This window comes from Rhincodon typus, chromosome 9, assembly GCF_021869965.1.
Source record: "Rhincodon typus isolate 14 chromosome 9, sRhiTyp1.1, whole genome shotgun sequence".
Classification (NCBI taxonomy): Eukaryota; Metazoa; Chordata; class Chondrichthyes; order Orectolobiformes; family Rhincodontidae; genus Rhincodon; species Rhincodon typus.
In genome coordinates this window covers 48,482,574-48,505,658 of record NC_063340.1, presented here as the reverse complement: position 1 = coordinate 48,505,658, position 23,085 = coordinate 48,482,574, and the positions used below count along the sequence as shown (strand labels likewise).

General features: G+C 41.8%; 1 protein-coding gene across 1 annotated transcript in view; it reads right to left on the bottom strand.

Annotated features, from left to right (window-relative positions):
- Window positions 1-9,463: 9,463 nt before the first annotated feature.
- LOC109917217 (follicle-stimulating hormone receptor-like) overlaps window positions 9,464-23,085 on the bottom strand; it is a 99,499-nt gene continuing 85,877 nt past the window's right edge. The window contains exons 3-4 of the mRNA XM_048601319.1: window positions 9,656-9,730; window positions 9,464-9,557 (exon numbers count right to left, since the gene is read on the bottom strand). Of these exons, the coding sequence (XP_048457276.1) occupies window positions 9,464-9,557; window positions 9,656-9,730 (169 nt within the window). The remainder of the gene's footprint in view (window positions 9,558-9,655; window positions 9,731-23,085) is intronic.

Sequence of the window (23,085 nt, the reverse complement as noted above, 5' to 3'; positions counted from 1 at the left end):
GCTGTGATATGAAGGTGTCGGTTTTGGACTTGGGTGGACAGGAATGAATCAGACAACACCAGGTTATCATCCAACAGGTTTATTTGAAATCACAAGCTTTTGGACCGTTGCCTCTTCGTCAACTAACAAAGGGGCAATGCTCCAAAAGCTCGTGATATCAAACAAACTTGTTGGGTGACGACCTGGTGTTGTCTGATTTCTGACTATAAAAAGCCAAATATAAATCTGACAAAAGGCAGGAAAGGCAAATACCTTTCACCGAAAGTCACCGAAATGGTTTAAGCCCAGAACTTCCAGTTCCTTGCTCTCATTCTCACAACCTGTGCAGAGATTAAACTGGATGTGTTAGTATTTTACATGCATGGCCCTGTGTGAGCCATATATAGCAACAATTTCAGGGCCAATCCCCATTCTATACTGAACTAATGCCATCCAACCAAATGGTACTGTGTGGGCCCTCAAAACAATTAGATTGGGAGGGAAGACTTGGCAGGATACATTCACTGCCTTGTGACCTGGGTTAAAAAGTGGATTCAAGAAAAGGTAAGGATGGAATGTGACTATGTTGCTAACAAAAGTTTGAGTAGCAACTTGGCAATTCACAATTTGGACATTGGGACTTATGCCATCAGTTTTCTGAACAGAAAAAAAAAATGTTATGAGCAGTCCAGTAGAGGTTAATGAAAATCAAGATAAAGAGAACTGGACTGTCTTTGAGGCAGGAAGTACTTGAAACATAATAACACAAACAAAGAATCAATCACTATGAACTGTAGGAAGGTTGAAATGCTGCTACTAGCACAATTAAATAATGGTCCTTAGTAATGTTGGCTCTGGGTGTATATATATGTTCTGCCCATGGCTGCTTGCTCCTTACCTTTACGAAAGACTCTTCTACTCCCACAGTATTGTCATTCTGCTTTATTTACATCTGTATGTTGCAAGTGATCACATTTAGCTCTCTTGTGCAACATACCCTTCTCTTTACATGATTCTTCTTGTTTAAAACCTTCTCTTGATCTCTCTTACCGATTCCAGAATCACAACATCAATTTCATCATTATTTGTTTATATAATTATACTAGCTCCCTGCTCAAGGTTCTTTCTACCTGGCCTACATTATTCTTATTTACTTAAAAAATCATTGTAATCATTAACAGCACCATAAGCAATATTATCACTACTTCCATCTCAGCATCTAAATTTCACAGGTCAAGGCTATCTAGAACTTGGACAAGAGATCCTGACTTGGTCACTTGAAGGTGATTATTTCTGTAAGTGTTGTATCACATGGTACACTGCCTGATGTAGTTTAGGCACATCCATCCTATATTTTATGAAAATCACACATGGTCTCACTCTTTGATTTGAGTAAAATTACACATTCCTGTTTCTCCTGAATTTTCCTTTAGACATTCTAACAATGTATGATCTCCATTGATCTGTTTCTCTGATGACTGTGGCTTCTGTCTTCTTGTCCCTTAACCAAGCTTTCTGCCTTGGCTTTAGTCTTGGCAACTCTATGTCTAGAGTGCCACCTCTGCTGCTTTATGCTGTGGTGTCTCTCCATTTACTCTACCTTCTCATGGTCTTGCGAGATTATGTTTGGCTTGAGGTTCTATTCTAAAATAGTACATCCATTTTTAAATGCCTTCCAATTAACAATTTCTCTGGTGAGTATCCATTATTCAATGGTGTTTCTCTATAATGGAATAGAGCTAGTTTCCAGGCTGGAATCAGTGACTTCGTGGTTTTGACTGGCCCCCTCTGTTTGATGCCTATCTCCATCATGAACTTCCTGAAATCCTCATTCACAAATTGAGGTCCATTGTTCGATACCTAACCTTCTGGGAAACCGTGCATCATAAAGATCCTTTTCAATGCTCTGATCACTGAGGGTGCAAGAAGTCTTTCTAATTCAATTATACAATTTTCTGCCTTGGGTTTAGACTTGGCAACTCTATGTCTAGAGTTGTACCAGCTCTGCTGCTTTATGCTGTGGTGTCTCTCCGTTTGTTCTACATTCTCATGGTCATGAGAGGTTATTTTTGGCTTGAGGTTCTATTCTAAAACAGTACATCCATTTTTAAATGCCTTCCAATTAACATGAAATCAAACAAATCTGCTGTTAGCCTTTCTCAATGCTTGTCCAAAAATCTTGATGAAATAATTGGCTCTATGGGCACTTTACCGTATATGGCACACATGATGAAATTTAATCCTGTATATCTTTGGAAATGCCTGGCAAGTACATTGATGATTGCATTATTGCTCTGTGCTTCATGACACCTAGATATTCTCTAAGGAGTTTTTGATTCTGTAGAGTTTTTCTTCACATTGACTTTGGTCTCAATATTCCATGGCCATATACCAACAAAACTTCCAATATTGGCAACTGTTGTGTCTGCTCATGATAATTTTTTCAGCGCATTGCCAACTGGAGTATATTTCAACCACCCTTGCACAGAGTTATTTGAACTTGCTCATTTCTCCCTCAGTTGCTAGTAGTGTTGATTATCAGCATAGATTAAAACACTACCTTTTCATCAAGAATAAAATCCTCTTTTTCTACTTGAACTATTATTGTACTTGAGAGTGTATCAGACATTATTTGTACCTAGTTTAGAAACATAAACAATGGCATTGTCATATCTCATTTGTCTAAGTCTGAATCTTTGTATTAATAGAAGCATTTTTGAGATTTATTTTAATTCCAATAATGTTATAAAACACTTAAGATCTATCTTGATCGCTAGAATTTTAATCCTGTGAAAGAGACTGCAGACCTTTCCCATCATCATGTAATGTTAGTATTTGCTTTTCTATGGTTGCATATCTCTGTTCAGTCTCTGTCAAGGCATAAAATAGACACATTTTTGTATTCAATTCATTTTAATTTAGATAAGCCCTGATTCTAAATGCATAGATGATACATTTGCAGCTATAATAGTGAATATAACATGAATGCAATGTGCCAGAACATTAGCTTAAAGTAACTTCTCTTTCTCAGCTGCAGTCTGTTCCCAGTTCCATGACCATTGTTGGTCTTTCTTCAAAAGCTCTGCTATGGGCTGAGTAAGACTGGCTAAGTTGAGGATAAACTTTCCTATCTGATACACCGTGTCCGAGAATTACTGTACATCAGTTATACACATTACAGCCAGAATATCTCTGATGGCCTTTCAATTCCTTGAATCCACCATAATGCCTTGTTCTTGGATTATGTGTCTTAGAAAATGTAATCATTCTAGAGAATTAGTATTTCAAATTTAGTGTGCATTCCAGATACTGCAAAGCCCTTAGCATATCCTTGATTCCCTGGCAATGTTCCTTCTTCATACACGAGAATGTCATCCAAAGGCTGATTCGGTGTTCCTGCTCCTTCATGTATAAGCCTGAAGCTGTTTCATATCCTTGAAAGTACTGCTTCCAATGCTCCCACTTCTGGCCTCATTGCAATGTAAGAAACTACATATGTTTCCTTTTTGAACTCTAAACTAGAATAGAAGTCAGGTGCTGCTCTATAGCTCAAATACCAGAAGAGGTTTGAAACTTGGAAAAATCAAGTGATGCACACCGTTTAGCTTTTTTTGGTGAAGTGCCAGTTGCATTGAGTTTTTTGAAGGGTTTCGCTTTCTGAGACCTAGTGAGAGTTTTCACTGTATCTTACTAAACTTGCCTCATTACACAGCTATCAGACACTAATGGCACCCATTTAATCTCATACTTGCCCAGTTTAAAAAATGCCTTTCCTGGAACCACTCTCCACAGCCCAGATATCCCGGAGCTGACCAATATCACTGACACTATCTTTAAAGCCTGTTGTGCACCTGGATAAGCAGTATTAGTCTGGAGCTGCCCTGCACGGTTTCTGACATGTGCCATAGTCACAGCACACAAGGGAAATTTGGTGACCCATTTTGTGACCAGGAACCCGGAGCTCCTGTTGGACAGGATGGCACGAAGGAGGGATGTTGTCTTCCCCCAGGACCAGCAGAGGATGCCAGAACAACAGATCACGGCAACCTGGTTTGAGGGAGATACCCAGAGCAGTGTACTCTGAGTTGTCTGGAGGAATGCAGACAATGTAGGAAAACTGTCAGTGATCTTCTCCACTCTGCCAGCTTGTCACCACCTTCTTTCCAATATCTCATACTTACTCTATCACTGCTACCTTAACCAATTCCCACCAAGGCTCAAGCTCTACCATTCTCACTATTGTCTGTACCATCTTCTCTCCGTCGTTCCCTTGCTCCCTCGCTCCCACCACAACAAACCCCCAACATCACTAACTCTGCATGCCCTCTGCGCTGCCTACTTATTCACTTGGGGCACTGCCCTGCCTGCACCAAGTGACACCCATTTTCATCTCCCTTCATACTTGACTCCCTTTCATTCCAGGACAAAAACTGTCCACAATAGGGCAAAAAGAATCAAGATGGTGGTAAGCTGCCTGACATTCTCCTATTAGGTGGACCACATCCTGACACTGAACACTAAGAGTGGCTGACAGACTATGCCCAAGCTTCTGGCCTGGTATTGGAGACTCCCCTTGATTCACAGTGCCAGGATCCCAGAGCGAAGATTACCTCACTTTGCAACGACAGCTGCCCTGAATAACAAGCTTCCTTCTTTGTGTCTGTGCTAAATAGCACAGCAATATAGCAGTAGTGTGAACCTAGTATCACCAGTTGAGAGGAAAAGCAGAAAGAGTAAGTCAAGGCAATGCAAGGCAGGGATGCAGTGAGCATTTAGGAAGGCACAGAGCGAGTGAACACTATGAGAGCAAATGGAGAGACAGCCTGGTCCAGTCCATGAGCTGAGTCCATGTCCCTGAACACACAGTGTCCTTCCAGCAGCATTACAATGACAGCTGCAGTTTCACTCTGAGATGCAGCATTAAAGTGCACTGTAAATGGATTGGAAATGTGCCATGAGGGTTCTTAGATGCTGCCACATGTCAGATATCAATGTTCCTGAACATTGGTTACATGGACCATGCCCTGAGTTGTTAGTGCCTGGTGTGCTACACAGAACTCCTTTAGGAACAAGCAACAAGTTGAAGTTGCCAGGTACCTGCTCTGACTTCATCAAAAATTCGCAATGTCTACATTGGCACGTGTGGTAAGATGGGAAGCTGAATATTAATGATGCGAGTTGTGCAACTAATGGGGCTAATAACAAGCAATCATCCCTGTCAACAGGCACCCACCAGTGCCTGGTAAGAAACTCACCTCATCGCTCAGCAAATACGTAAAAGATGCAGCAAGTTGCTCCCGACACAAGATAGGTCTTGCCAGACACTGAGCACATTACTGTCACAAATCCTGCCATAGTCCACATTGTTCAGGCCCCGAAGAGATTCCACCTGATCTACTTTTCAAAGCAGTAAGGGGGCAAATTTTGAAACAGAGATTTTGAATTCAGGAAAAACAGGCTGATCATCGGCCTCAGATTGTTTGAGCTGCAGTTAGTTACAGGTTTTTTTATTATTCATGCATATGGCATTTGGTGTCACTGGCTGGGTCAGCATTTATTTCCATTCCTAATTGCCTTTGAGAAGGTGGTTATGAGCTGCCTTTTTTAACTGCTGCAGGCAGTATGCTGTAGGCAGGCCCACAAAGCAGTCAGGAAGGGAGTTCCAGGATTTTGACCCTGCGACGGTACAGCGATATATGAATGAATAGTGGCACTGAATAAAGAGCAATAAATTTCCAAGAAAGAATGGTGAGTGGCTTGAAGAGGAACTTGCAGGTGGTGGTATTCCAGGGGTGGATGCCAGTGTTGTACTTGCTCTGGATCCACTGAACAAGGTGCACAGCAGGTTCCGGGGCACAAGTCTACAGTACTATTACCCGAATTTTGTCAGGGCCCATAGACTTTGCAATATCCAGTAACCCTATCCCTAACAGCCTCCAGCTGCTTCTTGATGTCACGTCGAATGAATCAAATTCACTAAAGACTGACATCTGCGATTTTAGATGTCTCTGGAGGAGGCTAAAATGGATCATCACTCAACAGTTTTGGCTGAAGATTGCAGTGAATGCTTCAGCTTTATCTTTTGCTCTGATGTGCTGGGCTCCTGCATCATTGAGGATGAGGATATTTGTGGAGCCTTCCTCTTCTAGTGAGCTGTTTAATTGTGTACCACCATGTATGTAGTACTGCAGAGCTTAAATCTGATCCATTGGTTGTGTCATGATTTCATTCTCTCTCTGTCACTTCCTGCGTATGCTGCTTGGCATGGTCCTGTTTTGTAGCTTCAGTAGGTTGATACCTCATTTTTACGTACACCTGGTGCTGTTCCTGGCATGCCCTCCTGCAGGCTCCGTTGAACCAGGGTTGATTCCCTGGCTTGATGGTAAACTTTGTCTGGGGGAATATGCCAGGTCATGAGGTTACAGATTGTGTTGGATGTTGCTTCTGTTGATGGCCCACAGCACCTCATGAATGAAACTTAAAAAGAAGAATACTCAAACAAGAAAAGACTTAGGTCTTCCAATTCAATGATCAAACTGAATCTGGACTTTTGTTCCCCCTCTCTTTGTTCTTCCATCCATAGTTTTGTGTTAAACCATTCTGTCTTTTCTTTAATTTAACCTATTTTTCTAATCAACCTAATCAGTGATGTTATTACACATTTCTGGAGCAGGTGAGACTTGAACTTGGATCTCTCAGACCAGATGTAGTGACACTACCACTGTGCCACAAGAGGGCCCTAAAAATGGAATTCAAATTCTACCATTTGCCGTGGCAGGATTTGAACCTGCATCCCCCGCTTAATGACCGGGTGATAACAATGCTAGGCCATCACCTTCTCTAACCATTCTGTCTTACGCTTCTCAGTTAAGTTGTAACAGTTGGTTTCTGTTTTTCGAAATGGTCGTGGAAACAGTAAACTCTCCACTACAACTGCAAGCCCTGTGAATTATTTTGCTGGTCTGACCTGGGTATGTATTTGTTTTTTTTTCCCTTTTTAACTATCGCAGTGTTCTATTTTTGTAACTTTACTCTCCAGTATATTGTCAGTTTGTGGCTTGGCTTCAAATCTTCTCAGGTTCTTTTTGACATTCTTCGGATTCTGCTCTCTCGATTGCCCCATACTTGAAATCTTCTGAGATTCTATTTCTGCCTTCAGATTCTTCTCCATTTTCAACTTTTTACTCGGTCTCCTCAGGTCCTCTCCTATCTTTGGACTCTTCTCTTTTCAGCTGTGTCCCATTTCCCATACACCTAATTTCTTAAGCATTTATCTAGAATACAAACTGTTCACTGTACACAAATAGATATAGGTCCAGATCTTCTGCTTCAGGTTCCCTGAGAGGTCCCAATGCAAGAATTGTATGGGAATTGCACAGTAGGTTTGAAGCTCCAATGAGAAGAATTCCTGAGCCCTGGAGACTTTGGGCCGTTTCGACTTTCTTAACTGGAAACCCAGTAAGCGTTGGACAGGAATAGACCTAGTCTAACTTCTGGGTAACTAGACACCTGATCCCCCTCCTCCAATTTCCCATACTGACTTCCCTGACTCTCCCCTCGAACCCCTCAACACTCAATTAATGCCCTGACTCCACAACTAACCATGAATTCCTGACTCCACTTTGACCCGACTACCCCATCTATCCCTTCAACTACCCTCACGACATGACAACTGCTCAAAATGGCCTGGCTGGTTCTCATCCCAGCCTGATTATACCCCCACCCACCTATCTAGTGGTATCCATCTGTCACCTTACCTGTATCACCAGTCTGCCATCCTGCCACCTGTCAATCTACCCACCTGCAACTCAAATTACTATTGATCCTTCCACCAACCTACCAGTTACCAACCTGTCACACTACCACTCTACTTATCAGCCAGCCTGCCTATCTATCACTCTACCCACCGCTACTACACCATGTGCCACCCAGACCTTCTACCCACCTGACACTCTGCTACCCTACTCCCTCACCTTCCCTCTAGCTTTTCACAGAAACTTTGAGAGATTCAAACACTTAAGCAGGCATTGGTGTGTTTTTTTTGTGCTGCTGTCTGTGAGGTTTGCTGCAATGAATCAGTTCTGAAGGGTCCTCTTCTAGAATTATTGTTCAGAACGATTGAAAGCAGGTCAGTGTACGGTTTTTATTTGAGCAAGATGAGAGATGGTACAATTTTCTAGGAGGGAGACAAAAAGACAAGTTTCCCAAAAGTGGATTAACCTTTCACTGGTGAGTTCTTAGAACTTTTCAGGTGGGTTAAACTTTTATTGCATTCGTGAACATATCATGGATATATAACAACGGTGCATATCCTAGTGGAATGATGTTCATGGATGCAACTTTGTTAGCCAATAATTTGAAAGATGTCAGTTTACAACTAACCTACACATATGTGTCTATTTATTCGTCCAAGCTCCAGTGAGTACTAACATCTTCTGTTACAAATCTCCTTCATAACTGATTTGCTTCTTCATGCAAATGCTTACTTTGTGAGAGTGAAGACTTTCAAGGTTGATCAGCTCATGAGAAGTCCCAGTCAGAGAAGCGAAGCCTAAATGGGCCAAGAAGCCTGCCCAAGTAAGACAAACACATTGGCTGATGCCAGCAAACCTGACCAGGGAAAGCAAGCGAGACTGAACTCAAAAGGCCATCTTTTGTGGTTGTGACCTTGTCCCACACAAGCCAATGGTGAAAAGCTATCAGAGGTCACTTTCTCCTGGTTGTGAAGAAAGAACAGGAATCGTTTGGTGCTTGAGCTGCTGAGTGCTGTAGCTCCTTTAATGTTTAAATGTGATTGTTGGCAGACGCTTGAAAGGCAGTAACTGTGGTGCCAGTAGATTTATACCGGTAGGTTTAATGAAGCGACAGAAATTACTTATCCAAGGTATCTGATGGAGATGCCTGGTATCCTATCTCCCCCAGTGTTTTACAGTGCAGTGCAGTCGCAACCTTACAATGGTACTTCACTCTCACAGGAGCATGAAGCATTCACTAGAAAATGGTATCCCATCACCAAGTCACCCTTTTTTTTAAACACGTGGAGAGTCCTTGACACTGATCTAGCTCCCTCAGAGCTAGCTCTCAGAGTGAATAGGATGGCTGACATTCCCATTTATATCTGTCAGCCAGAGTTCCCTAATTGAACCAGGGAATCAAGGAACTCATATTCAATTATGTCTATCTGGCTGACCTTGTTACAATCACTACAACACGTACCTGGAAGAGCACAGCTTGGTTTCTGTCATCTCTCGGGCTGGCTGGTGGTGATGAGCAGAGGTTGAATGATTCTCTGGACTGCTGAGAATGAAGTGCTAGCTGGGTTCCTTTGAAATATGGCACCCAAACTTTGGAGGCTTCTGGTGGGTTCCAGAATTTCCTTTACGTAAAATTTGGCATTTTACCCACACATGGATATGTAATGAACTGAGAAAACTGTAATTGTGTGGGGAAACCCACCCTTCCTACCCAACTCCTCAACCCTACCCTAACAGAAGTCCCTCCCACTTTTTGGGCCTACGACGACCCCCAGCCTCAGAAGAGAAAATTCTGCCGAGGGTTTCTCATTCTGATTGAAAGATCTGGGCCATAAGCAAACAAACAAACATTGACAGTGAATGATGAAGGAAACACAGATTTTTTTTTCTCAAATAAAAGGTAACAAAGTTTATTTACTTACATTTCATTAAGATTGGGTAGATTGACAAAGGTATTTTCTTCAATATTCTCCAAAACGTCATTTTGTAGTAGCCAACTGGCAATTGCAAAACAGAAGTAAAATGAGGTTAAAAATCAAACCAATACAAAAAGGAACAATCACTGTTTTCTAAAGGCTTTATTTCACAAAAATGCTATCGGCATTACAGTAGCCTAAAATCATAATTATTACGATACAGAGGGAGGCTATTTCAACCCATTCTGACACTCCAAAGAAGGGCTGTCTAGAATTATCATTTAGCTGTATTCTACAATTTAACTTCTAAAGGCCACAAACTTTTGGCAGAGAATTAACAAGGTTTCCAGTGGAAGAGCCATTCTGCTCAGTTATTTATGAAAGCAGCTGAAACTGATACCGCTAAAAATGGGTCAGCTAGGCCTTTGTGTTAGTAGCATATAAACACAAGTAGTGGGGTTGCACCTGTGCTGCCGTGGTAGTGTCTCTACCCCTAGACTGGGAGGCCCAGGTTCAAGTCCCACTTTGCTCCAGAGGTGGATAGTAACATCTCTGAAAAGGTTGGTTAGGAAAATAGGTTAAATTTAATAAAATATAAATAACCAACTTGGTGTGACTTAGCACTTGAGCACTGGCAGCTGGGTGATTAAGGGGGTTAGGAGAAGCAGGAAAGAGCTGTTTCTTTTTAGCTAACTTTCTCAGCCTCCAGGAATTGGTTCTTATTTAGTTATGGGAAAAGATATTAATTATTTGGTGAGTAGTTCTTTCTTGGATGAAGGCATGGAATGTATGGTTGCCAAATTTGTTGATGGTACACAGGTCAGAATTACTTAATTAAATAAAATAATTAAGTACTAAATTGGGGCACATTAATGATAGCAGTAAGGGTGATATATCACAGCTGCAGCATGACAGAGCTCCTGGGAGGCAGTCAGATCCAAGTCGACTGTAAGTACTTGAAGTTTGAACAGCTTGTTTCAGTGTTTTTGGGCTGGTGGCTGAAGTATCAATATCAGGAAGAAGACTGTTACCTGCAGACTTTCCCACCTCTTAAAATGGGCTCCTCTGATTTTGTCAGTGTTTGGGAACAAAGGAAAGTAACTGCAAATGAGACAGGTAAGGGATCCCTGATGGCAGGAGCACAAGAATTCAGCCTTTGCAATTGTCCAACAGGTTTGAGGCTTTTTTTTTGAAAGTTTTTTTGCATGAGTGAGGCATATAGAGTAAATGAGCTTACTGACAATGACACTATGGTCCAGGAACTTTTTCAAAAGGGAGAGTTAAATGGAATATCATGGTCGTGAGGAACAGTATATGCAGAGGGATAGACACCATTCTCAGCAGCAAAGAGCTGGAATTCTGACAACCGATGTCTTCCTGAGGGTAGGGTCTGGTGTGCCTGTTCACAGCTGGAGGGGATGGATCCAGTCACTGTGATCCATGTATGTACCAATGACATGAAGAGGACAAAAAGGTGTTTGAATTGCTCAGGATCTACACAAATTAAGAAACAGAATATTGAAGATTAAAGTCGCTGGACATTACTTGCGCAACTTGCAAACTGGCATAGGGCAAATCAGATTTGGGTGGTGTATGTGTGGCTCAAAGATTGGTATTGGAGAGATAGCACTAGCACCAGTACAGGGGAAAGTAGGATCTATAATGGTGGGACACTTGAACTGTGCTGGGGCCTGTGCTCCTGCAAATTGCTTAAATAGAGATGCAGACAGGTTTTTAAACTAAATAATGGGGACAAGGGATCAAATTTAGAAAGATGTGGTAATCAGAGTAGAGATAAGGCAAATCCTTAGGGCTAAAGAGAAGTGGTAAGTAAGGTAGTTGGTGCATTAGTCTTAATTTTACACAACTCCATAGATACTGAGTTAGTCCCATTAGATTGGAAAGTAGCAAATATAACACATTTTTCAAAACAGAGGGGAGACAAATCAAAACAGGCCAAATAGCTTAAATCTGTGAATTGGGGAATTGTTAAATGCCTTTACAGAAGTTATAACAAGGCACTTAGGTAAGTTCAAGGTAATTATCAAAGGGGAATGATGTTTAAACAATCTATTGGAGATCTTTGAGGAAGAAATATATGATGTGGATAAAGGGAAACAGTGAATGTACTTAGATTTACAGAAAGCATTTGTTGAAGTGCCATGTCAAAGGTTATTGTGGAAAATAAAAATTTCATGGTATTGGGTCTAATGTATTAACATGAATAGATTGTCTCCTGTTAAGTAGCCAGAAGATATGTAAAAATGGGTCATTGTGTCAACCTGAATCAAATCACGGTGCTACAAAGACCAGAATTTGAGCCTCAAATTTTACAATTAATATAATGATTTGGATGAAGGTGTGGAATGTATGATGGCCAAATTTGTTGATGGTACACAGGTTGGAAAAATTTAAAGACATCTAAGGCGATGGCAAAATACAGAACAAGTGATGACAATCTGGCAAATTGTGTACAACATGAGAAAACGTGAAATTGTCTATTTTAGCAGCAGTAATAAAGATGTTTATTCGAACGGTGAAACTATAGATTGATTTATTGTCACGTGTACCGAAATATAGTGAAAAGTTTTGTTTACGAGCAATATAGGCAGATCACTGCAAGCAAAGGATGTACAGATCAAAAAGACTTCGAGACATACAGGTTACATTGCAGGTTACATTATTTGAGGCTAAAGTCCATTCAACAGTCTGATAATGGCCGGAAGGAAGCTGTTCCTGAACCTGCTTGCGCGTGTGTTCAGGCTTCTGTAGCTTCTGACTGATGAAAGAGGTTGTAGGAGGTCATTACCAGGGTGCAATGGGTCTTTGATGTTGACTGCCTTTCTGTGGTAGTGAGCTGTGTAAATAGAGTCCATGGATGGAAGTTTGGCTTCCGTGATGGTCTGGGCTGTGCACACCACCTTCTGTAGTTTCTTACGGTCCTGGGTGGAGCAGTTGCCATACCAGGCCTGTATGCACCCGGACAGTATGCTTTCCATGGTGCAACTGTAGAAGTTGGTGAGGGACATTACAGACATGCCAAATTTCCTGACCTTCCTGAGGAAGAAGAGGTGTTGTTGTGCCTTCTTGACTGTCACACTTATGTGGGAAGTCCAGGACAGTTCGTTGATTATCGTCACTTCGAGGAACTTGATGCTCTTCACTCTCTCAACCTGAGGTTTGTTGATGTAGATGGGGGTGTGTTGTCCTCCTTTCTTTCTGAAGTCGATGATCAGTTCTTTAGTTTTGCTGACATTGAGAGACAGATTTGTTTTCATTGCACCACGTCATCAAACCCTCTATCTCCCTTCTGTATTTTGACTCGTTATTGTTAGATATCTGTCCCACTATGGTGGTTTCGTCAGCGAACTTGTAGATGGCGTTCATTCAGAATTTGGCAACACAGTCATAGGTGTACAGAGGATACACAAAGGATCTAGGTGTACTGCTGTACAAATCATAAGCAGAAGTGCACACTATACTAGTATAAAAGTAATTAAGAAAGCTAATAGAATGCAATTATTTCCTACAAGGCGAACTGAATGCACATACAGGGAGATTACGGTTCAGTTATGCAGGGCACTAGTGATACTTTTAGTATGGGCCTGTGCTTAGAATCAAGGTCGCAAGCTGGCAAAAGCATGTCAGCCATGATAAGCTCTGCTGCCAAGGGTGCTGGCATGCAGAGGAGTGTAAGCCCCAAACAATCAACTATAGTATTTTTAGTCCTTGGTGTACTGCTAGAATAATTAGTCTGCAGAGTTAAGGATGTCATGAATTTGTTTTACACAACATATTATTACGGTTTTATCTTGCCGCAAGGCTACAAGAGAGCAAGTTTGTGTCATTGCATTATTTAATGATGTGTGATATACTAAGGAGACAATTTATATCTACTGCCTTACCTGACAGCTCCAGATACATGATGCAGTCAGACCTAACCCATTACACTACAGTACCATGTATCTGGAGGTGTCAGGTAAGGTAGTAGATATGTATTGTGAAGGGCATGAAGATCTGGTGGAGCTTCAAATATTACCTGTGCCCTAGCTCAAAACAGGTGTCCAAGAAAGTCATGAGTGATGCTCTTTCTCCCCCTACCTGCCCCCTCCCTGCCTGAATGCCACCTCCTCCAGTAAGACTGGTGACTGTGCAGGAGAGTCAGGTCAAGTAAACCAGGTGTGAACGCTGACTGTAACTTCTCTCAACCCTGCATGCCATTGCCTTGTCACAAGCTTAGACAGCAGCCTCAAGATGAAAGGCATTGCAGAGCGCTTGGAATAAAGTTGTCATTCATCTCGGATCAGCAAGGATGTGAAAATGTACCATGCAAGGAAGGAGGAGTGCTTTCCTCAGAGGCATGCCAAATGACACCTGCACCACAGGTTGTTGCAATAGACAAGGTATCTTTTACCTGTAAGGACCCCTCCCATGCTGGGGTCCACTAAATCTTTGGCAGCCAGAGGATGACTGCCAAGACCATTGGACGACAAGCTCAGCAGCTGGCAGTGAGGAAGGAATGAAGGCTGCTAATTGAGAACATGCTAGATACACTTGGGCATCACAAGGACTAGGTGAAAAGATTGCAACTTGTTTCTGATACTTGGAATAAAGATGTAAACTGTTTTCTCTGCGTGTTGTTCTTTTCATCGGAGGCTCTTCAGAAGAGTAGGAGTACCATGGCCCACACTGAGAACTTTTTGGTGAGCACTATATGTGCAGTTGTCTTTTTTTACCATCTTAAAGGAGTCAGTGGCAATGAATGAGACAAAGTTGGTTGGGCAACTGATGTGTATCAATCACAGAAGAATCCTCAAACATGTACCTCCATTGCACCATGCCCCTGTGTCATCAATATGACCCCTTACACTTTTTCAGATGTTTTAGTTGATCATCTGTGTTTTTTAACCTCCTCGGTGAGGATATCTTGTTTTCTCCATGGCCAGGAGCTAAGTGCCTTTACTGCAGCAGGCTGTTTCAAAGGAGAGCCAGGCGCTAGCAGCTGGGACATAATGGAGAGCCACATCAGAATGATGCAGGTTCTTGAATTTCAGCTTAAGGAGACTGATGGTCTGCTTGGTGGGAGTTCAGCCTGATGTATTTTTTTAACTTGACCTTCATCTATCATTGCAACAAGTCCATCCTTGATCTTACAAGGGGTGAGGAGAGTGAAAAACTGGGATGTTTGGTAGTGCCTGTGTATATAGGTGTTATGACATTTCTCACAGTACTCCTGTATAAGTTGGCAGGATCCAATGGAGGTTGTTGCAGATCAGGTGATCATTGATCAAATGAAATACCTTCCTGCTGATGAAGGCTGTTAGTTGCCTTACAGCTCAATGGTGTGTGTGTGTGTGTGTGTGTGTATTGACTGCCCTGGTGAAGAAGGCATCCGTCACCATCGTCATGCAGTAATGTGAAACTGTGGAAGCTGCCACACTAACATTCAATGGGGCTTCAGGAATGAACTGGAGACATAGAAATGTACCGGCTTAGGGACCTGGCATCAGATGATTACCAAAGCCACTGGAACTCACCTCATCTATCACCATGGCACAAAGCTCTGCAATGCTCTCTCTTGAGGCACAGACTTTAACATTGCCCCTCTAACTGTAGCTCATGCTCAGCCTGTATTCCCTTGCAACTGGGTACCTTCTCCTTTTGTACTGGTGCCTGTTTTTGCTCTCCTCTTCAGTCTTCTGCCACAACCCATCCTAAACTTTCTCTCTTGCAGTTGGACATGGGATTTGCTGCTGTGTGGATCATTTTAACTCCAACCCCTTCCTCTTAGTTTTTGTTCACCTCTGCACTACATGATGCTAATGGTATTTTAAGCATTTAGTCTGTAGAGTCAATTGCCTGTCAATTTCTCTGATCTGTCCATCCCTCTTCCCTCTCCCACAGCTTTCAATTGACCCCACTTCAAGGCTGTCAGCTCCAGAGCTGCAAAATATCAGCCTACAAGTGAATGAGTCAAAATCTGATCGAATTTGGCTGACACCAGAAAGTGATCACAAAGCTTTAAGATATACAAAGTGATCAGGGATAATATCCCTCTAGATTTACACATTTTGCTTAAAAGATGTTTTGCAGAGTGATACGTTTGTGTTCTTCACATGTAATCTTGCAAGAGCTATGAGTTGCTCTTCCATAGTAAGAATTGAACTGTTTCCCTCCAAGCCAAAGTTGAGACTAAGCCTTGTATTCTTTGTATGAAATCACTTTTGCAAGCCCTTTACAGCCTCGAGTCCAAAGTGGAAAGAAAAATAGAAGTAGAGAAATAGCAGGAAGGATGGCCTAAGGAAAAACATGGACATACCCCAGAATAAATACCCATCCATACAAAGTGTATTTGCAGGTGCCAAACTTGAGCCCAGAGTTTTCTTGCCCCTTCTTAATTGAGTATTCTTCCCCTAATGCTACCAAAATACCAGCTAGCCAGTATTGGAAACACTGGTGGGTACAATTATGTCAAAATTTACTGAATCTTATGCATGGAGCTTAGAGATACATCTTAAATCATTTTAATTTTACTCAATGATTTCTTACTTCCTCTCCTTGCTGTTAAGTTTTTCTTTTCTGTATTAGTTTACTAAAGGAACTCACTCTTCTTTATGGGTAACTCTCAAGATAAGGTGCTTTCTGAAAACATGGGCATCTCCATTATGCAGACTTATTTTGATAATGGGGTAACTATATGAGGAAGAAATGGAAAAGTTTCTTGATGAGATGAAGTAAAGTGAAACTTGTGCAGGCCAAAAAACATGATCATAGATCATTTGGCTGACATACATTTGTAGAACAAATAGACTATGATAAAGCAATGGCAGCATTACGGTACAGAAAGAAACCATTTAGTCTATCAATTTTATGCCTGTTCAATGTACAACAATCAAGATCATACTCATTTCTCTGCTCTATCTCTATAACCATAAATGTATTTTGCTCAACTGCTCATCCAATTTTCCTTTACGAATATTTTCAAATCTCTGCTTCCATCACCCTCAAACTGCAAGTCATCATCTTGCTATGTAAAAAGGTTCTTCTTTTCATCTCCTTCCCTGCCATCTCTTCCACCCTGCCCCTGCATCATATGACCAAAACCTTGAACCTGTGTCCCCTAGTCCTTTTTCCAGGATCAGCACTTCATTTATTTGGATGCTACCTGGACTGGAAGGTTTGAGTTAAAAGTACAGGCTGGATAGCCTGGGACTTTTTCCCCTGGAGCAGAGGAGACTGAAGGGTGACCTTTTATAGAGGTCTATAAAATCAAGTGAGGCATAGATAAGGTAGATAACTGCCAGGGAATAGATTTAAGTTGAGAGGGGAGAGATACAAAAAGGACCAGAGGAGCAATATTTTTCACAAAAAGCATAGTGAGTGTCTGGGATGGGCTGTCAGAGGTAGTGGTGAAGGAGAGTACAATTTTGTCGGTCAAAAAACAGTTGGACAGGTACATGGGTGAGACAGATATGGAGGGATAGGGACCAAAAGCAGACAAATGGGACCAGATTAATTGTGAGAACTGGGCAGCATGGACAAGTTGGGCCGAAGGGCCTGTTTGCATGCTGTAAATCTCTATGATTCTATCTAATTTATGTAAAGCTATCCAGCTCTTGCACACCTCAGTAACTCCACCCTCCTCCTGCTCTTCTCCAAGGAGGAGTGCTAGTTTCTCCAACCTAAAAAACAAACCCTCATCCCTGAAACCATTCAAGTGAACCAAGAAAAAATTATTATGGGGGACAAAAATGGCAGAATATATACTTTGGCTCTGCCTATACAAAAGAGGGAACAAATAACCTCCCAGAAATGTTAGTGAATCAAGGGTCTAGTGAAAGGGCAGAACTGAAAGAAATCAGTAATTTTAAGAAAATAGTGCTGGAGAAGTTAAGGAGTTAAAGGCTGACAAATCACCAGGCTTGATAATCTACATTGCAGAGTACAAAAGCAGGTGACCCTGGAAATATTGGATGCGTTGGTGGTCATCTTCCAAAATGTTATCAACTCTGGAACAATTCCTACAGATTAGAGGGTGATTGATATAAACCTGGTATTTAAAAAGGGAGAGAAAACAGAAAATTATAGACCAGTTAGTCTAACATGAGCAGTGGGGAAAATGCTACAGCCTAATATTAAAAAAAAATGTGATAACAAAACATTTGGAAAGCAGGGATAAATAAACATTTCATGACATTTTGGTTCACCTTTGAACACCACACCACAGTCATCATGGTATACACACCAACTCAAAGCAATCAACAATCCCAAAGAAATATCCTACTCCAACATTGAAGGGTCATTGTCCTTCACCTCAAAGGGGGATGTGTTCCTTCTCCTTGGTGATTTTCAATTCCAGAGCTGTGAGGGACCCAAGGCTCTGAAAAGATGTGATTGACAAGGGAATGCCAACACCAATGAAGCCCCTTTCCTGAGAAACTCCCGAGATCATGGCTTGCTCTTAGCAAACCCCCTATTTTATCAGAGAGGCAAATGCAAAATCTCATAACAATATCCTTGCTCCAGATGTTGGCTTCAATGAGCTACAGTATGCAGATGATGCTTAGCCAGGTCAAACTCCAAACCATCACTGGTGCATTCCTGGAGGCACTTGAAAGGGTAGGCCTTAAACTAGATATCTGGAAGACACAGTTCCTCTATCATAATACCACCGTGTGGAGCTGGAGGAACACGGCAGGCCAGGCAGCATCAGAGGTCCGGGGAAGCTGACGTTTCGGGTCGGGACCCTTCTTCAGAGCCTTGCTCTATCAGCCTGCTGTCAGTGAGGAGAGACACTGATGAGGGATACAACATTGTCCTTTAGGGTGCCATCTGAAGCCTCTGACCATTTGAAAAACAGTGTTTGACAAAGGCCTCACACCTGGCACCAAACTCTATCTACGGGACTTGAGATTAGGAGCTGTCTTCCTGTATGTAGCAGTGACATAGAGAATAAAACGAAAAATCCTTGGATAAGTATTCTCACTGACAGCCCTGCAAAATCCTGCAAATCCAACGGTAGGATAGGCACTCGGATATCAATGCCTTCTCTCGGGCCAACATCCTCAGCTTTGAGGTACCAGTTATCATTAGTCAGCTGTGTTAAATGGGCCACATTGTCTGTATGCCTCATGCAAAGCTTCCAAAACAAGCTCTCTACTGCAAGCAGTTGCCAGGAGGGTGGTGGATGCACTTCAAGGATATCCTCCAAACCTGCATGAAATAATGCAACATTTCCATCAATTTGTGGGAATCTCTTGCTGAAGGCTGCCCAAAGGAGAGATGAAGTCTTCATGAAAGTGCAAACCATTTCAAAGTGACTCTGACAGGCCCAGGTGCCAGTAGCAGAAGGAACATGCAAAAACCCATGCATCTCACTCATCTGCCTCAAACATCACTTGCCCCATCTAAAGCAGTGTGTAATTCCAGCATTGGACTATTTAGTCGCCTCAGGACCCACAACTCCAGAGTGGATGAAAGTCATCCTTCAGTCCCAGTGTGCTGCTGAAGCTGAAGAAAATACAGGCTCAGCTTAACGTCTTTGTTTTCATGCTCAGATCCTCTGGTTGTAAAGCCTAAAATCTTGAATGCTTTGCATGTGAACCACCAGGTCCCTGTCACTCTCGAAATTTCTTTTTTTTTGCAACTGTGCCCATTTAGTTCTTTTCTGCAGCACCCCCCCATTCTGTCTGCTAAAGTGTGTCACTTTACCCATCTTCCTGTTAAATTTTCCGCAACTTGCCTGCCCATTCTGTTAGCCTATCTGTATTTCCTATTGCAGTTGATTTTGTATTCTTTCCACATTTTGTGACACCTTCAAATTTGGCCTCATTGGCAAGTTTGGACATTTTGACTTTGATTTCTGTTATACGTATATAATGCACTTTGTTTTTCTTTAAATGTAGTGGTCCTAGCACTGAGCCTTGAAGAATATCAAATCTCCTCCATATTGAAAAACAACCATTACCATACTCCATGATTGTGCTGATAAGGTGAGATGAAGAGCTATGACAGGAGGGTCATGAGACACATGTTGGACTGAATGGCCTATTTCTGTACAGTACATTTTATGTAATTCAACATACTCTAAGTGCCCAGATGCTAATTACAGAACTTGATATCAACTGAGATTAGGATAAGCCAGGCAGAAACTACAATATTCATGGTCCATGTACCTCATTAGTTACCTTTTTGTAACCAGCTGCAGCAGTGTGGTGGCATTACTCAAAATAATTTATAAGGAAAAATGATTGATTGAAAATATTTTGGCAGCAATTATTTGACTACTTGCTCTAACAAAAAGAGCTTTTAAAGATCAAAGCTACTGCATGCACTATTACTGTTATTAATAGAATCTTTTTTTCAGATGCACTGCTGCCAGTGTAGGGCTTTTTGTGACTTGTTTCTTTGTAGCTTGTGGTTGCAAGTGTATGTTTTAATGGTATCTCGTTCGAATTTATTGCCAAGTTGAGAATTTTCTTGCTTTGAATTTTGGAATCTGAAAACAGCAATTATGTTCAGAAAATTGAAGTTAGCCTTTATGAAACACAGTACTTGTGCTCGTAAACTGTTAATAAAAGCAACACAAAATCCAAGGACTTTGCTTTCCTCACGCATATTTGACCTCGACTGAAGCTTGGGAAGCACCAGGTGTTCTATCTTCTGAAAGCCTTTGTATCATTCTGATGAAAGAGTAGCAGATTTTTCCTCTCTTTTTGCTGACTACAAACAAAAATTCTCTGTAATAGCTGCTAAAGTGTGGTTACATTAAATTATTTAAGCTGACATTTCTACAATGCAGCACAAAGAAAGGATTTTTGCATAATTTTCTAAAATCTGCATTTTCTGTTGTAAAAATATAAATCAAGTTGCAGCAGATATGGATGTTACAGGGAAAGACATAAAGTTGAAACAGATTGGGAGATGATCTTTGGAAGGCAACAAAGTGGGTTGACCCTTAGATTGGAATATTTATTCTGGAAAATTGTGTGATTATCTGTAAGATCAGACAGGATTTATGAAGACCCTGACCTTCACAGATTATATTGATTAGAAATGAGTCTTCAATTGGACAGATTGTACATAATTGGTCTCATTGAAAATGCTGGCTTATAGATTGAAAAGCCATTTCTCTCTCTCCTCCCTTTATGCTTTTTATTAACACAGTGTAAAGAACTTCAATTTCAATGACAGTAATTTATCTTTTCAGCTCCTCTACTGAAAGTTAGAGGTTTCTTGAAACCTTCAGAATTTATCTGGTCATTTTCTAAACTTCAACCTTTACTTTTTTTGTGAGAATTAAGCGAGGATGGGAAAGACCTTGAGAAGCTGGTGGTGAATTGTTTACTGTACATAGTGGTGATGGGCAGGGACAGAAATCACAAGCCCTGGAGCTTCTCCTGGCTTTTTCTCCAGTTCCTGAGCAAAAGATGTGCAGACAAGGCTTCTACTGCACCCTCCACCAGCTCAGGGACTTTCACTTTGGTTAATTTTCTAGAAATCAGGAGCATAATCCAGTGGCAGCACCTCCATTGACATGTCTCTGTAGCCACTCAAGGAAACAATACCCTGGTTCTCCGATGCTCAGAGAGCTGCTAGAGTTCAGGTGTCTGGTCAGCCCCAGGCAGAAGACAATCCCATGGTCTCAGTCATTAATGACTTTGCCAAAATGTGCAGACAAGCACAGGATCAAAAGGGAGCTTTGTCACAGGCAGTTGGAAAATGGGACTGAAGGATGGAAGAGTCCACAAACATGATCAGGATCACATTGGCCCTGGCATTCTTGTGTCTGATTGCTTCCATGGACAGGTTGGCAACAGCCATGGAGACACAGCACTCCATTGCTCATCATCAATGGTATGGTAAGAGGAGAACAGGATGCCACGTCCTCACTCCGCATGTCCGTTCCTCTAAAGTAGCACAGTGCCAGTAGACAAATCATAGAGAAGAGGAATCATAAACAGAGGGCCTGAAGCTTCCCTTCAGAACATTTGCCAGGCACCTCCACCTCGCCCCTGCCTGTGATTTGTAAAGTCAGCAGAAGTTTAAGCTGAGGAGGGAGAAGCTGTTTCTGGGTAGGAGAGACTATCAGGGGGACTTGGCCCCTATGCCCAAAGACACTCAAGGAGAATCATCCGAGTCGTCCAGGTCAACAGGACAAACTCCCACCACTTCAGCCACTGAAGTTGGACTCCAGTTAGACGTGGTGGGTGGGAAAGGAAGAATATAGACTGATACAGCATAGAAACAGATCCTTTGGTCCAACAAGTCCATGCCAACCATTATCCCAAGCTAAACTAGTCCAACCTGCCTGTGCTTTACCCATATCCCTCCAAACATTCCTTATTCAAGTAGTTATCTAAATGTCTTTTAGACGTTATAACTGTACCTGCATCCACCACTTCCTCTGGAAATTCATTCCACACATGACCTACTTTCTGTGATTTTTTTTTAAAAAATTGCCGTCAAACCTTTTATAAATCTTTCTCCTCTCACCTTAAAAATATGCTCACTAGCCTTAATCCTCTACTCTAGAGAAAAGACACCAAATTCACCTTATCTATACCCCTCATAATTTTATAAACCTCTATAAGGTCACCCCTCAACCTCTTATGCTCCCATGAAAAATGTCCCAGCCTCTCCTTATAACTCAAAAACCTCCAGTGTCAGCAACATCCTGGTATATCTCTTTTGAACCTTCTCCAACTTAATAATATCATTACTATAACAAGGTGACCAGAACTGTACATAGTACCCATTATGCTGAAGGCATAGCTGAAACAGCACTGGAGTTAACCATTTTACTTTTGCAAATATATGCTTACTGCAGCAGACATTTGAACAGATCAAGTATGTTATTCATTGCCAGCCTCAGTTAAGACCATCCATTTGAGAGATGAGCACACTTTGACATCCTAACAATGCATAAAGTTGTAATAGCCAAGCACTGCTCAAATCTCTAGAGCTTCTGATGCCTTAGCCTGAGCCTCCATATATCAAGGATTCTTAAGCCATGATGTTCAGGCCTCCAGACAATTTCTGTGTGAGTCCCATGAACAGAATCAGTGGACAATGCCACAAAGATGACACAAATGCAATGATGAAAGCTCCATAACTCTCCAATCTATGATAATAAAACCCTATGTGTGCCCCATACAGTATAGCACGGAGGCTTCCCAAATTAGTTGTTGCCACCATAAGGTGTTCTAAAGTCTGCCACCTCATTCAATTACAAGTTGCACAAGCATAGTTTAAATACCATGTTGGAAGTAGAATTCTGTCAGTAAGCCATCATTACCCACCCCACTCCAAACCCAACTCAAAGAACAGAGACAACAAGGTGCAGGGCTGGATGAACACAGCAGGCCAAGCAGCATCATAGGAGCAGGAAGGCTGACGTTTCGGGCCTAGACCCTTTTCTGATGAAGGGTCTAGGC